We start from the raw sequence: 16,581 nt of genomic DNA, 5'->3' as shown, positions 1-16,581 counted from the left end.
AAGTACTTTTACCCAGGAATAGTGGCTTAACCCTGCAAATCAGCACTCAGCAGGCTGAGATATGAAGATCACAAGTTCAAAGCCAGCCTGGACTACACAGAGACACCTCCTCATCTCCTGACACCCCAGAAGCTCTTTGAAGTCATAATGCCCACTTCTTTAAGTAAGAGTTGTAATGAATTATCCAAATTGTCACCCTGTATATTTGTATTCTTCTATAGTAAACAAAGGGGAGAGAATACACTAATGCTTTGTTGAAAGCTTGTGGTTTGGGGTTTTTTTGTGTGTTTTGTATTTTCAAGACAGAATTTCTCTGTGTAACTCTGGCTGTCCTGGAACTCACTCTGTAGACCAGGCTGGCCTCAAACTCAGAAATCTTCCTGCCTCTGCCTCCCAAGTGCTGGGATTAAAGGCCTACGCCACCACTGCTTGGTGAAAGCTTTTTTAAAAAAAAATCTTATATTGCATTTTATTTATTTTGTGCGCTAAGCCATTTCACCAGCCTTTGATTTTTTTTTCAGCTTACTATGAATTCTGTATAGTTTTATGTAAAACTAACACAAGCTAAAGTCATCTGAAAAGAGGGAGCTTCAGTGAAGTAAATGCCTCCATAAGACTGGACTGTAGGCAAGCCTGGGAGGCATTTTCTTAGCAGTGGGCTGGTGGTCCTGGGTTCTGTAAGAAAGCAGGCTGAGCAAGTCATGAGGAACAAGCTAATAAGCAGCTCTCCTCCATGGCCTCTGCATCAGTTCCTGCCCTGATGTGTTCTTTCCCTTTCTGCTTTTTATGATGAACTGTGAGTGAAATAAACCTTTTCCTCCCCAAGTTGCTTTTGGGCATAGTGTTTAATTACAGCAACAGGAACTCTAACTAATACATCTGAAAGACCCACACTTACTCTGTAAGGTCCTGTGCTGTGGGGCTTGTTTGGTTTTATCTGGGTAGCCTTTCTGGGGTTTCTGTAAAGTTCTGTCTCTGATGATATTCTTTCATATCTCTCCTTTTATATCTTACCTTATACTTTTGAATAAGATCATTTGCAAGCCAGGTGTGGCAGCTCATACCTTTAATTTCAGCACTTGGAAGGCAGAGGTACAAAGGCTACTCTTAAGTTTGATGCTATCCTAATCTATATAGTGAGTTAGGTCCAAGCTAGTCTGGGCTATACACTAAAACCTTGTTTTTGGGTGTTTGTTTGTTAAGTAAGAAAACTAAACTAAAAAGGACAGTGAGATGGTTTAGTTGGTGAAGGTGCCTGCTACGAAAGCCTGACAGTCTGGGTTTGATCCCTGAAACCCACATAGTATAATAATAGTGGGTTCCATTTAAGTCTTATATGCTAAATTCATTTTCTTTCTTTCTTTCTCCCTTTTTCTTTCTTTTTTAGTATAAAACAATGTTTATTTGGAGCATGGCTGGGGGCATTGAGAAGGAAGTAGAGGCAGAGAAAGAGAGAAGACAGAGAAAGACAAAGGTGGGGGGGAGGCAAGGTGAGCCAGGGGAGACAGAGAGGGTATAATCACTTCTTTTTGAGGGGGGAGGGGTGCATTTGAGACAGTTTCTCTGTGTGGCCCTGGTTGTCCTGGAACTCACTTTGTAGACCAGGCTGGCCTCGAACTCAAAGATCTGCCTACCTCTGCCTCCCAAATGCTAGGACTAAAGGTATGTGCCACTATGCCCAGCTTAAATTCACTTCTTAAACTAGGAAATAAAGCCTAAACATTCTTTTAAGTAAATCCTAAATATAGAAAATAAGTTGTTTTCATGGACTTGCCTAAAAAAGGATAAAAATCAATTTTTTAAAAATATTTTTAGGGCTGGAGAGATGGCTCAATAGTTAAGAGCACTGACTGCTTTTCCAGAGGTTCTGAGTTCAATTCTCAGCATTGAATTCATAACTCAAGATGGTGGCTCACAACCATCTGCAGTAGGGTCCAGATGACCTTTTCTGGTGTGTCTGAAGACAGTGGCAGTGTACTCATATAAATAAAATAAATAAATCTTAAATATATAAAGCCGAAGAGGGTGCTGGCTCCTCTGAAGCTGAAGTTGTAGGTGGTTTTGAGTCACCTGACATGAATTCTGAGATTCAAACTCAGGTCCTCTGGAAGAGCAGGAAGTGTTCTTAACCAGTGAGCTCTCTCCAGAAATGTTATTGTTATGTATGTATGTGTATACCTGTGTAGTTTATATGCACCATATATGTGCCAGGTATACACAGACACCAGAGGGAATCAGATACCCTAGAACTGTGGGTACAGGCAGTTGTGAACTGCCTGATGTAGGTGCTGGAAACTGAACCTGAGTCTGAGCTCAACAAAACCAGTAAGTCCTCTGAGCCATGTCTTCAGCCTCAGAAATACGATTCTTACTCACGGGAAATCTAGCAGTGCATTCTATACTGTCTCATATGGACCTTTCTGTGTTGAGGATCTCAGAGCCTAAGTCAAGGTAGTTTCTTCTTTTATTCAGAAGTGTATTTCCGTGCCTGTTTTCTGAGAGATCATGGGCACCTGCAAGACACTTTTCCTCTTACTACTCTGCAAAGTGTGGATTTAGATTGAGAAAAAAATATTTTTTAGTTTGTTTTTCAGAGAGTGTCTCATTGTGTAGCCCTGGCTAGCCTGGAATATACCATGTAGCCCAATCAGGCCTTAAACTCACAGAGATATATCTGGCTCACCACTGAACTCCCTCCCCCACCACCTTTTTTTTAGAAACTAATTCACTCTCTTTCAATCTCTCTCTTTCTCTCTACTACAGAATAGGATTTCATTATTAGCCTTAATCAGTATCTTACAAAAGGGTAAAAGTAACTTTAGACTAATGAGAAGAGCTAATACTTGCTGTTGGTATACCTGACTTAATATCAATGGCAGTCCATAATCATTTGCTACCCTATTTGCAGGCCTGGGGTGTTCAGTGCAGTATTCCCTCCCTTGCCTTCTTAGAAGAATCACATAGCTGTACTCTTAGTACTTAGGCAGCTGAGGCAGGATGATCATAAGTTGCAGGCTAGCATGAATAACATAGTGAGACCCTGTCTCAAATAAAACAAAATAATATAAAACTATGTATCAGGAATCCTTCTGTTACAAGTTTAAAACAAAACAAAACCCTACTCCTTCTGTCTTTATTTAGGGAATCATTGGTTCAGATAACTTGGAAGGCTTCAGGATATTCTGATTCATCACTCCAGGATAATGGTGCAGTACTCTGCATTTCTCTCTCTACCTTTATCTGTTAGCTTTATCCTGAAGCTAGTTCTTTATAGATACAAGTGGCTGCTGCTGCTGCTGCTGTGCCTAGGGACCACATGCTTCCTCTCCAAGAAAGAAAAGGAACGCCCCTAATGAGCAAAGACCACAACTTTAGGTTGATTAGATAGCAAAGATCCCACCCTATCCACCACTACACTAGTTACTAGCCAGGATTATGCCATCCAGGGATTGGAATGTTGTCTGGGTTTTATGCTCATTCTTTTGTTTTAATCAAAAATACTGATTTGTTTACAAATCAGTGATCTGAAGCCGGCAGTGAAGAAGTCAGGTGGCAAAACCATTATTTAGTGGGAGGTCCATAGACTGTTTTGGAAAGGCAAGACACACCCAGCTACACCAGCTACATTTTTGCATCTGCAGGCTCTTCGCAAGAGAAGACAGCAAGCACGTGGTGCAGATCGCTGGCCTTCGAGAGCTCCAAGTGGACAGTGTGGAGCTCCTCCTACAGGTAATTCCTTTCCTCCTCACACCCAGAGTAGCCTCGCTTGGGCCAGGGAAAACACTCATTTTGCTTCCTAGCAACTGCGATGGCTCAGATGAAAGCATAGGGCAGCAGCACCATTCACAGTTGTGCAGTGTGAGCCATCTTATGAAGAGAGCTTATTTCTCCACTGTGCCAGAGAGTGGGAGGCAGGGCGTGTGAAACGAAATGCGTGGCAAAGATGCTCTTGAGCTGGCTTCAAAGGCTGTGGTTGTATTTTCTGTGGCTTAGGAGAAAAGGTTCTTTGCTAAAGGCAAGGGTGCTTGTTTTAAATAAATTTTTAATAAGCAATACTTTCACATGCTTTCAAAATCCAAAGAATTAGGAAGTTCCCTTTCCAGTCCCTTTTCCTGAGGCAACTAATTTTATTAGTTTTTATGTATGCTTCCAAAGGAATTTTGAAGTCTGCTTCTTTTTATTAGAAGTTATCCATTTGTTATAACAAAAGTAATATTTTCTCACTGTTATGCATTACAGAAATATATAAAAAGATAGAAGGAGCCCTTTTACTGTCCCCAGCACACACAAACACTGATTATGTGATATCCACTGTTAATTGCTTGTTGCTTTTTGCTTGTTCAGAGGTAATTTATTGATTTGTGTACAAATATCTTTCTAGTGAACCTTCTTTAAATGATCCTTATCCTGGCTTTCTTGGAGGAGCAGATGCTGGGGATCAAACTAGATCTTGCAACACTAATAAGCAAGCACTCTGCCGCTAAGCTCTGGGCTCAATCCTGGTTTTACATTAGTTTGTTCATAGGTCCTTTTCTTTGATTAAAAAATACCTTTTTTTTTTTTTTTTTAAGATAAGGTCTTATGTAGCTCAGGCTGGCTTCTAACTTACTATGTAGTTCAAGAATGACCTTGAACTTCTTATCCTCTGGTCTCTACCTCAACTGAAATGATTATAGGAGTGAGCCTCTGTACTTAGCTCTTTGTTTCATTTGTTTTGTTTTGTTGAGACATGGTCTCTATAGAGCCCTGGCTTTCATGGAGCTCACTGTGTAGACCAGCTAGCCTCATGTCTGCCTGCCTTTATCTGCCAGTTGCTGGTATTAGTATATGTACCACTACACTGACTTGGATTATTAACTAACAAATATTTGGCTGGAGGGTTTTTTGGTCCTTTTTGTTTTTTTGTTTTGTTTTGTTTTTTCCAAATACCATGTGATTTTATCATTGTAAAGTAAGATACATACTATAAAGCTCATCTTCTATATGAGCAAACCAAAGCTAAGATTGGAAGCTGGTGGTCAGAAGAGCCAGCTTCCAGCCCTCTTATCAACTCTCAAGCAACACCCTTTTCATTGTACTTTACATTTCTAGTGAATTGTTTGGATCATTTTTTCTTAAAGTAAAAAGTGATACCCCACTGAATCAATATGCTTACAGCAGTATCTTCTAGATTGTTTGCTTAAATCTGAGCACTTACAGAGCTGTTTACCCACAAATAATAATCAGTTGTGGGAACACATGCATTTAGTTCCTGCACAAAGGCAGAGGCAGGCAGATCTTTGTGAGTTCAAGGCCAGCCTGGGCTACAAAACAAGGTCTAGGTCAGCTAGGGCCTAATAAATAGGAAATAATAAATAAATAGGAAAGACATTCTGATATCAATCTCTGACCTCCATGCACACTTGAAGAAAAAAATTAGAAGGTTCTTTCAGCTCAAGGTTCATAGGGTTCAGTTTGTGGTCACTTGCCCCTAAATTTGGGCAAAACATGTCAAGAAGGTGTGGCAAAAAACAGAGTGCCACTGAGAACAGAAACCAGAAGTAGAGACTGGAAGTGGCCAGGAATAATAGACTCAAAGACACACTCCCAATGGCCTGTTTCCACTAGCCAAGCCCTATTTCCTGAAGTTTCCGTAAGTTCCCAAATAGCTCCACCACCTGGGAACAAAGTACTCAGACATGAGTTTATGGGGAACATTGCCTATTTAAATCATAACGTTCTACTCTAGTTCCAAAGGCATGTAACTGCTTTTATTTTATCTCCACTTGACCCCCAAATCTTAACAGTTCATTCCAGAACTAAAATTTAATCTCTCTTCTGAGACTAAAGATAAACTGTTACCCAAATTTCTATAAAATCAAAAGGAAGCAGCTGAAGAAATAGCCAGCACCCACATTACCATCTGTAACTCCACTTGCAGGAGATCTAACACCCTGTTCTAGTCTTGATGGGTACACAGGCAAACATACACATTAAAGAAAAACTATACTTCCAGTATACAATTGTTACAGAGTGAGCATTCCCATCCCAAAAGGAAAGAACAAGACAGTAGCAAGACCCAGACCCAGCAAGGCGAATATTAAATCCTGTAGTTCAATGCCCAGCATCTGGTGCACCCAATGGCATGACACAGTGCCAGCCCCTGGACAGCTGACTCATGGTCTGGCTACTTGTAGCCCACGTGGCCTTTTTCTTGAGCTGGCTCTGCTCTTTGCCTGCAGCTTTCCCTAGTAAACACCTGGCTTTTAATATAGGTTTTCTGAGTCAAACTCCAGCTTGCATGACAAGTACTTTACCAGCTGGTTATCTTCCCAGACCTTGGTTCTTTGTAATGGCACTAATCTGTGTAATACCCTAGCCTCCTAAGTCACACTTCTCAGCTCACCACTCCTTTTCCAGCCAGATTGTGTGTGCTTAAATTCCTTAGCTGCTTTTTGTTCCTCATCATTACTATAAATCTGGCTGAAAACAATAGCCATGCTACAGTCCCAACACTGCTCTCTTCAACTTAACTGTCAACTTACTCAATCACCTTAAAATTCAGCCTTCTGCAAAGTTTCTGGACATGGACAAAATATAGACAAAATCTTTGCCAAAATGTAACATGAATGGCTTCTAGTCCTATCCCAGTAGTTTGTTCTCATCTGAAATTCATGGACAGTGTTCACTGCCTGCATTCCTGTTAGCATTGTTCCTTTGAACTCCCACCAGGATCATCTCTAAACTCTCTGCTTACAGCATTCCAGGACTCCTGTCATATTTGCCTTCAAACTATTCACCTCCAAACTCCAGTCTCACTATGTAACCTTGGCTAGTCTGCAACTCACTATGCAGACCAGGCCAGCCTTGACCTCACAGAGATCTGCCTGTCTTTGTCTTCTAAACACTGAGATTAGTGAGACATTCTTTTTGTTTTGGTTTTTGAAACTGGGCCCAAAGTAATCACAAGGCTGATTTGGATTGAGCTTGCCATGTAGCCTTAAATGTCCTGATTCTCCTACCTTCACCTCCTAAGGTGTGTGCAGTGTTGGGGATCAAAACCAGGGTTTCTACATGCAGGGCACACACTCTACCAACTAGCTATATTTCCACCCCAGAACGTTGTTGGGTTTGGGGGTTTGTTTTTGGTGTTTTGTTTTGGTTGGTTTGGTTTTTGGTTTTTGGAGACAGGGTTTCCTCTGTGTAAGAGAGCCCTGGCTTTTCTGGATTCTATCTGTAGCGAGCCTGCCTCTGCTTCCTGAGTGGATTAAAGACATGTACCATCATACTGGGCCAGAACTTAATTTTAATTAGTTTAAAAAAAAAATAAAAAAGAATCTGCTTCTACTTGATGAGGTATTTTGAAGCTTGTTGTTGTGTTTGATTCTGTATTTGGACCTTTAATTTGGAAAACTTGACTGTGTTTAATTTGATAGGAATAGAAGTTCTGGGAGGTGAGGAGGTGCTATGCTCTCATATGACTACATTTTCATTGCTTGGCAGCTGGAGGCTGAGACTTCTCCCTTCTCCACTCCTTTGTGGCCAAAAGGTCCCAATTAGTCTCAACTCCCAGACAAGCGTAAGGGAGTACTGGAGTCAAGGGACATTATAGACACAGAAAATCACTCACTTCGCTGTTCCTGAATATCAGGCTTGTCCTCCTTCACACTTGTGTCCTGGTATAACAGGTGGATGTGGTCAGTCATGCTGTGATGTACATCTCTGTCTTTTGATCCAGATACTAAAATAGATGAATGCCATGAGACCTTGCTTTGGAGCCAAGTTTTGCCCTGGGGATCTTAGTTAGGCTAGATTCATCAAAGATATTAAAAAGAGTGCATAAGATTAAGAAGTAAATTAGCTCTTGAGCCATTGACTGTTCTCCCACAAGATTAGTATTCTCCATGGTTCTCACTGCTGTCGGTACTTACTCAGTATGATTTAGTGTCTGGGCAGCCTTCCACCTGGACATCAAATTCTGCAGTGTGCTAACAAAATTACATGCCAGGTCTCTTCTGCTTACTTAGTCAACTTTTTGGAGCCAGAAGACTTTGTTTTCTCCCGGCGAAAATCATCCTATAGGTTTTATTTTTCAGGTGATCTTAAAGGGCAGCAAGGAGCGCAGCACAGGGGCCACTGGTGTCAATGCAGACTCCTCCCGCTCCCACGCTATCATCCAAATTCAGATCAAAGATTCAGCCAAGAGGACATTTGGCAGGTGAGCTGGAACTATATGGAGAATTGCATTGTCTGCCTCTCCATATGTGACTTTGAAATATATATGGTCAACCTGGGACACCCTGCCACCTTGGGTCTTCATTGCAGGGATATAGAGTAGTGTTGTTAGCCCTGAAATAAATCATTGTATAAAGTGCCATCAGTTGATTAACCGTGAAGTAATGACCTATTGTTGGTCAACCCAAAGTTATTAAAAAGGACATTGATTGCTTCTAATGTGAAACACAGTATCAGCAGAGAAACGGCAAGAAATGCATCTCAGAGAGCTTGCAGGCTATAAATGGGGGTGGGGTAATCCATTCTTCTTGAAAGAAGACACAGGACAATTGGATGCATTCATTGCTTCTCTGGTGCTATCTTAGCAAACTCTGCAATGCTGATGGATGAGCCTGTCTCACCTCTGAGTAATGAGTCATTCTCTTCTTTTTCATCCTTTCTTGTTAGAAAACAGCCAATAAAACTTTCTATTTAATTATCTAAGTAGTCACCTAACTGATTTGTATTATGGTCGCCAGGCCCTTGTGGGGAAATGCTTTATTAATTTCAGTTATACTTTCTCACAAATGAGAAGAGCCAATGAAGTGTCTGAGTGAAGAGTGCCAGCTCCAGCTGACACCAGGATCTCCTCATGCTTTTGGAAGGCTTACAATAATGTCTTGTCTTGTCTGAGGATGAGCTGTGCTCCACTTCTTCTTGAGGTTACAAAATGTCAGCTAATATGGAAATACACCAAAGCCCCAAAGAAGTCTCATTCCTGCTGTGTTTTTTTTTAGGATCTCTTTCATTGATTTGGCTGGGAGTGAGAGAGCAGCAGATGCCAGGGACTCAGACAGACAGACAAAGATGGAAGGCGCGGAGATCAACCAGAGTCTTCTGGCTGTGAGTTGCTTAGAATCTAAAAACTCCTCTTTTGGAGAGATTTTGCCTTAACATGAAGCCAGTCATTGAGGCTGGGTAAATCAGAAGGGCAGAAGCATGCTCTCATTTGACAGTGGAAATCCTGAGCTGGCCGGCAGGTCCAGGCAGCCTCTGTACAATGCTAGGCCACTCTTCTTTCTCCCCTGCCTCTTTTCCTCAATCCCTACCAGTTAGAAAGAGAAATGTTTCTGCAATTGCTACACAGCTGAGAAAGCTTTCTCCTACTCCCTAAAATTCAAACAATATTTGAAGGGTGCAAATGTAGAAAGTAGTATATCTCAGATACCTGTCGCTCATTTTCAACAGTTATCAACAGCTGAAAGCTTAACCAGGCCGGGAAGGTGGCTCAGTAAGTAAAGGTACTTGCTGCCTAGCCTGACATGACATACATGCCACCACACACATGTACACACAAAATAAATCAACATAAAAACTTAAGAACGTAAGCAGCCCCATCCTTCCATAATTGGATTACTTTATTTCATTATCACTATATGTGTATATGAGCATATACCTACATGGCAAATGAGTGGAGGTCAGAGGACAACTTTTGGGAGTTGGTTTTCTCCTTCTATCATGGATTCCAGGGACCTACCTCATGTGGTCAAGCTTGTGTGGCAAGAGCTTTTGCCCAGTGAGCCATCTTGCCAACTCCTGGTTGGATTAAAAGAAACCCTATTCATCAAGCCATTTTCTAAATAATCCATAATCTCAAAGGGATTTTTTTAAATAAATCTAATAAAATTTATCATACTTTTAATGTTACCTCTTAATAAATATTTAAAAACCTCATGTTGACCCATAACTATTTTTTCATAGTTGACTTACTGGAGATAAAGACACTCTCCTCTGTCACTTCACTTGAGCCTGCTTTGTTTTTCTTTATCCGAACATACTTTTTTAGAGGAAGTGGGGGAGACATTCACTTGTAAATTTTCCCACATTCTAGACATGGCCGACCACACCCCATGTTGATGATTAATGTGCTAGTCTGCTCTCTACTAAACTTCCTAAAAACCGGTGAAACTATGTGTATTTGCTGTCTAATATGGCTAGGTTTTTTTATTTATTTGTATATAAGTGTTTGCCTGCATGTATGTCTGTGTAGCATGTGTGTGCCCAATACAGGCAGAGACCAGAAGGCATCAGACCCTCTAGGACTGGAGTTACAGTTGTGAGCTACCCTGGGTCATTATTACCAAAAATAGCATACACAATATCATCTCTTCTGGAGAATCTTTTCAGTGCTAGAAATGGTGGATATTGGACTGATTTATAATAAAGACGAATATTGCTGAGCATGGTTGTGCACATCTATAATAATATTCCAGTGCTCTTAACAGCTGAGCCATCTCTCCAGCCACCACTGTAACTGGTCTTACTTAAGATGTTTCTAAAGTAAAATACACATGGGATTTTGAAAAATTGGTATCAACAAAGCATATAAAATATCTCAGTAATGTATTTTCATATTATATTCAAAGTAATACTTTAAATATAATAGGTTAAATAAAGTATGTAATTCTTATTGATTCCACCAGCCATAGGGTGTACTTTTAGTGTTTCTGTTTTGCCAGTCAGTTTGGTTTTCTTAACTCTGCATGGCAAGTTTAGCAAGTACTCTGACCCCTCCTGGCTTTAGATTAGGATGAAGGTGCAGATGGAGTGAATGAACTGGTCAAGTACAGCCTCTAACCAAAACTGTGTGATTCTGACCATCATAAACTATGCTACAGAAACTTGCTACAGTCCCTTCTCTTTAAAATGAGGTGGTAGGAGCTACTGAGATGGCCCGCATTGCCATAAAGCCTGACACCGTGTACTCAGTCTGTGAAACCCATGTAAAGGTGAAAGAACTGATTCCCCAGAGTTGTTCTGTGATCTTCACAGGAGCACTGCACATACACAGCATGTGTACAAGCATATATGTATGTGCGCTAAAAGGGAGATGGTAGTGTGAAGTAATTGCTGTTTCAGGCCAGGGACAAGGGACTGAGGTGCATACTTTACATATCAAAACAAACCTGGCCTCCAGGTTCTTCCAACATATAATCTAATGTGGTTTGAACTGGCCTGTTTCACCATCAGAGAAATAATCTATCCCTCAGTACTTGTCTAGGGTTTTATTGCTGACACCGTGACCAAAAGCACCTTGAGGTGGACTTACTAGGCCCATAGGTTACAGTCCACCTTTGGGGAGATCAAGACAGAAACCTGGAGGCAAAAACTGAAGGAGAGATCTTAGAGAAACACTGCCTACTGCTTAGCTCCCTGTGGCTATCTCATTCTCCTTTCTGACACAGCCCAGGACCACCTGCCCAGGGTGGCACCACCCACAGTGAGCTGGGCCCTCCCACATAGTGCACTGATCAAGAAAATTCCCTACAGACCTGTCTGTAGTCCAGGCTGTTAGAGACATTTTCTCAGTTGAGGTTCCTCTTCCCAGATAGCTCTAGCTGCTAGAGCTAGAGGCTAGCTCTGGTCAAGCTGACAAAAATTAACAAGATAGTACTTCTTTTCCTCTAATACTCTGATTTCTCCTTCCCCAAACAGTTTATAGCCAAATTTTGGATTTAAACCTATAGGTCTACATGTATGAGGGGGAGAGGGAAGTAGCTTAAGTATATTATCTACTTGAGTACCTACATAGTTGTGACAAGAGAGAGAAGAAGGAAGCCAGGATTACAAGTGCAGAAGCTTGGATTCTTGCTTGGTTTTACGTATTGAACAGAAAACAACAGGGCAGTTGGCTTTCTTTTAGGAAAATTGCCTGTGTGTGGTTTCTTTGCCTGTTTGCTTTTACAAAATCTTGAGATTTATTTTTATTTTTTATTTATCTATATGTGTGAATATGTATGCCACACGTTTGGGTGTCTGAAGAAGCCAGAAGAGGGTGTTAGATCCCCTGGAGCTGGATGAAATTAACAATGGGTGCCAAGAACCAAACTCTATTCTCTGGAAGAGCAGCAAGCACTCTAGGCCTGGACAGATAACTCAGAGGTTAAGAGCACTGGCTGTTCTTACAGATGATCAGAGTTCAATTCCCAGCACCCACATAGTGGCTCATAACCATCCAGTTCCAGGGGATCCTGTGCCTTCTTCATGGTACAATGGCATACTTGTAGGCAAAGCACTAATACACATAAAATAAAGAGAAACTACCTATGGATATAACATCTGGCTGCCCCTTACTTCAGCTTCATATTGATGGGTCTTTTACTCTTGCACTTTACAGCTGAAAGAATGTATCCGAGCACTGGACCAGGAACACACCCACACGCCTTTCAGGCAGAGCAAACTGACTCAGGTAAAGACAAACAAAAGCCTTGAGTTTGTTCTGCAGTATTCATTGTTCCTCCCTACTAACCAGATGCTACTAGTAGCATCTACTACTAACCAGCCATGGTGCTAAACATACTGGGGAGAAAAGAACTTAGGTGTCACTTTCCCTCCAGGAGCTCTCAGTGTACTCAGGCAGAGATATCCACAGCACCAGGGCAGTTCCAGCCGCAAGAAAGTAGCCGTGGTCTTCTTGTTACCACTGTTGTAGTTCCATGCTGTTGCTGGGATGGAATACACTGGCCAGCATCCCAGCTCATAGCTCATCCTTGAGGGAGTCATCGAAGGAACTTGAAGCAGAAACCGTGGAGCAGTGTTATTTACTGGCTCTCTCCCAGAGCCATGTTTAGGCAAAATTTCCCTATACAGCCCAGGACCACCTGCCCAGGAATAGTACAGCTCATTTATCTGGGTCCTCTTATCTCACTTAACAAGACAATCACCCACAGGCTAATCTGAGAAATCCCTTAAGACTCCCTTCTCAGATGACTCTAGGCTGTGGCAAATTGACAAAACTAACTAGGACACCACTTTTCTATATTCTTCCAGTGTAAAGAATCTTACTGCAGGTGTGGTGCCATTTTCCTGAAGCTGAGGTAGGATTACTTAAGCCCAGGAATTCAAGACCAACCTGGATAACATGGCAAGACTGCATCTGTAAAAGCATAAATTGCTGGATATGGTGGTTGATGTCTGTGTTTCCAGCAACTTAGGCTGAGGCAGAAGATTGTTTGAGCCCATACATTGGAGATCAGTCAGGGCAATATAATGAGATCCTGTCTACCCCTGGACAACAAAACAATGGAAAATAGGCCAGGGGCACAGCACTTGCTTGTTATACACCAGATCTTAAGTTTAATCCTCAACACTGGGGGAAAATACAAACACACACACACACAAAGTATTTAGTAGAGATACTGATCTTTGTAAATAAGATAACCACAGTTCTTAACTACTAAAACACAGTAGTTTCAGTTAAACAAATTAATGACTTCAGTTTAAAAGACTACAACAGGCTTTCTACATGTGAGGATGGAAAAGATGGCAGGAAGATGTTAAAAGCAAGTTATGCTGCCTGGCTGTTTTCAAAGCATTGTTTCTTCATGGGGAAGGTTTTAAAAGATAAATATTGTATACAACTATGAATACAACTATAAATTAACTGCCCATTTATAAGACTATACAAGAGGTAACTATTTACTATTTTTATAAATAATAAAAATATTAGTTGTAAGACTGCTAAGTGGAATGTGGGAGGAACTCAACATGGTGTGTATGTCTGTCAGCCCAGCTACTCGGAAGAATAATCCAGGATTATTGCTTGAACCAGGAGTTTGAGTCCAACCTGGACAACAACAACAATCAACCCACCTCAACAACAAAGCACTACATAGACAAACTGCACAAATATTAGCTGTGATTGTTCTGGGGACAGAGACTAAGGATTGAGCCTTCACATTCTAGGCAACTGTTATACCACTGAGCTATATCCCCAGTTTATATTTTCCTTTTGATATAAAAATATTTTTTACATGAACTAATCGGTCACCTTTTATTGGACACTAGTTCCCTGTCAGGGTATGAAAGTTTAGCCACAGTTGAATTCCTTCCTGAATCAGAGAGGAACAGGAGGTTATGCTCAGCCACGCAGTGCCATCCACAGAGACCCCTCTTCAGTGGTACTTGAGTCACCGCTCCTGAGTCCTTGTAAGAAATGTAGCAGCTGAAAACCACATAGGCCATGTTATCACGAGAGGCCGCCCTTCTGCGCGTCGATGTACTTGTAATGCTGGCCATTACCTCTCTGAGAGGTTCCTGCCGTGCTGCTGGGGTGAAGTCCTCCAAGTTTAACCTCCATGAGCTTCTCCTACAGTGGCATGAGCAATGCCATCCTGCAGTCCTGCTGTCCCAATATAAGAATATTTTTGCCGGGCGGTGGTGGCGCATGCCTTTAATCCCAGCACTTGGGAGGCAGAAGCAGGCAGATTTCTGAGTTCGAGGTCAGCCTGGTCTACAGCTCCAGGACAGCCAGGGCTATACAGAGAAACCCTGTCTCAAAGAAAAAAAGAATATTTTTGAGTTGTACAACTTGGCCTTGAATTCACTTTGTAATACAGACAAGTAATTGACTTGGGATCCTCCTGCCTCGGAATTCTGAGCATCTAGGATTATAGGCCTGCACTACCAGGCCCAGCCATGTTCATTCTGAATAATACAAATATAGGACCTTTTTCTTTCTGTTGTCTGGATAATGACCAATAGCTATTAAGTCAGGCCTATATTGGCTGCAGAGGAGGTAAGGGAATTTGAACTCGTGTCCTCATGCTTACTTCTTAGCAAGTACTCTGACCCACTGAGCCAACTCCTCAACACCATAAATGTCAGCTAGTTCTCTAGTTTCTGTGTTTCTCTGGAGGCTGCTAACTACTTTTTGTTTTGCTTATCAGTTATTTGCATTTCTTTTTTTAAAATTCACATCTATATCTTGCCTGCATGCCTAGTGCCTGGTGCCCAGAGACCAGAAGATTCCTTGGAACTGGAGTTACAGATGGTTGTCAACCTCCATGTGGGTGCTGGGAATCAAACCCAGGTCCTCTTCGAGAGCAACCAGTGCTCTTAACCACTGAACCATCTCTCCAGTCTAATGAGTTTCTTCTTTTGTGAATAGAGAGCAAGCTGTAGCCAGCATCTTTACACATAAGTAGTGAATGTGCCCTTTGTTCATTGCCCTGTCTCCTGGTTTGGATAGGTCCTGAAGGACTCTTTCATTGGCAATGCCAAAACGTGCATGATCGCCAACATCTCCCCAAGCCACATAGCCACAGAGCATACATTGAATACCTTGCGCTACGCTGACCGGTAAGTTGGCTATAGGATATCAGGTTGTTCTGGGCAGTGGTGGCAAAGACAGGTGGGTCTCTGAGTTCAAGTCCAGCCTGGTCTACAGGGGAAGAAAAAGGGATGTCAGATTATCTAGGTCCCATGTGTTTGTGCACATCCCTCTCAGACACAGTAATCTCAAACTGAACTCCACAGCCTTGGAGATACTATACTAAGATTTTGAAAAGTATGACCTAAAGAACCCTCCTTTTATGTGAGTGTAAAAAAAAAAAAAAAAAAGATGCCACATGTCCCTGTTTAAGAATTGATGCCTCGGTAGTTTTTCAGTGTCTACTAAGATAAGACATGGTAGTGTGGTAGACGCAGGAAGCTTTTCTTTCTGCTGACCCCAGCACTGTTTATAGGAGCATGTAGGTTCAGAAGGACCAATCTGGATATGTCAAAAAGAGGCCCAAAGAAAAATAGGAACTATCCAAGGACTTATTAAAAGTTGGTGCCAGGCTGAGCAGTGGTGGCACACACCTTTAATCCCAGTACTTAGGAGGCAGAGGCAGGCAGATTTTTGAGTTTGAGGCCAGCCTGGTCTACAGAGTGAGTTCCAGAATAGCTATGGCTACACAGAGAAACCCTGTCTTGAAAAAAAAAAAAAGTTGGTGGCAAACTCTCTCTTTAAGAAAAACTGCACCCGGGTGGTGGTGGCACATGCCTAAAATCCCAGCACTTAGGAGGCAGAGGCAGGTGGATTTCTGAGTTCGAGGCCAGCCTGGTCTACAGAGTGAGTTCCAGGACAGCTAGGGCTACACAGAGAACCCTGTCTCGAAAAAAACAAAAACAAAAACAAACAAACAAAAAGAAAAACTGCACCCAATCTCTTTAAGAAAAACTGCAGTGGGTGTAGGGATGTGTGGATGTCAGAGGACAACTTCTGTTAGTTAGTGCCCTCTACCATTTGGTCTCGGGACAAACTCAGATCTTTACGATTGCCAGCAAGTGCCTTTACCCACTGAGCCATCTCACTAGTCTTAAAGCTAACACCCATTAACTTCTTGGTCAGGCTTCTTTCTGAAGGGACTTGGTATCTGTCAGCAGTATTCCCATTTCTTACAGAATTAAAAACATTTAAAAATGTTTTAGATTATTTTGTTAATGTTTATCTAATATAAATAAATAGATATATATTATATCCATTATATACTGATATATATATTATATACTGATTATATATATTATATACTGATATATATATATATATATATATATATATAT

General features: G+C 41.5%; 1 protein-coding gene across 2 annotated transcripts in view; it reads left to right on the top strand.

Annotated features, from left to right (window-relative positions):
• The window catches only part of Kif24 (kinesin family member 24), a 79,208-nt gene that overhangs the window by 57,577 nt on the left and 5,050 nt on the right, over positions 1 to 16,581 (top strand). For both annotated transcript variants that reach the window (XM_031377078.1, XM_031377077.1), the window contains 5 exons: positions 3,642 to 3,729; positions 8,076 to 8,197; positions 8,991 to 9,096; positions 12,371 to 12,442; positions 15,224 to 15,333. In XM_031377078.1, coding sequence (XP_031232938.1) covers positions 3,642 to 3,729; positions 8,076 to 8,197; positions 8,991 to 9,096; positions 12,371 to 12,442; positions 15,224 to 15,333 — 498 coding nt within the window. The remainder of the gene's footprint in view (positions 1 to 3,641; positions 3,730 to 8,075; positions 8,198 to 8,990; positions 9,097 to 12,370; positions 12,443 to 15,223; positions 15,334 to 16,581) is intronic.

The sequence above is a fragment of the Mastomys coucha genome, unplaced genomic scaffold (genome assembly GCF_008632895.1).
Source record: "Mastomys coucha isolate ucsf_1 unplaced genomic scaffold, UCSF_Mcou_1 pScaffold18, whole genome shotgun sequence".
NCBI lineage: Eukaryota > Metazoa > Chordata > Mammalia > Rodentia > Muridae > Mastomys > Mastomys coucha.
The sequence above is the reverse complement of the archived record's forward strand: the minus strand, read 5'-3'. Positions and strand labels throughout refer to the sequence as shown.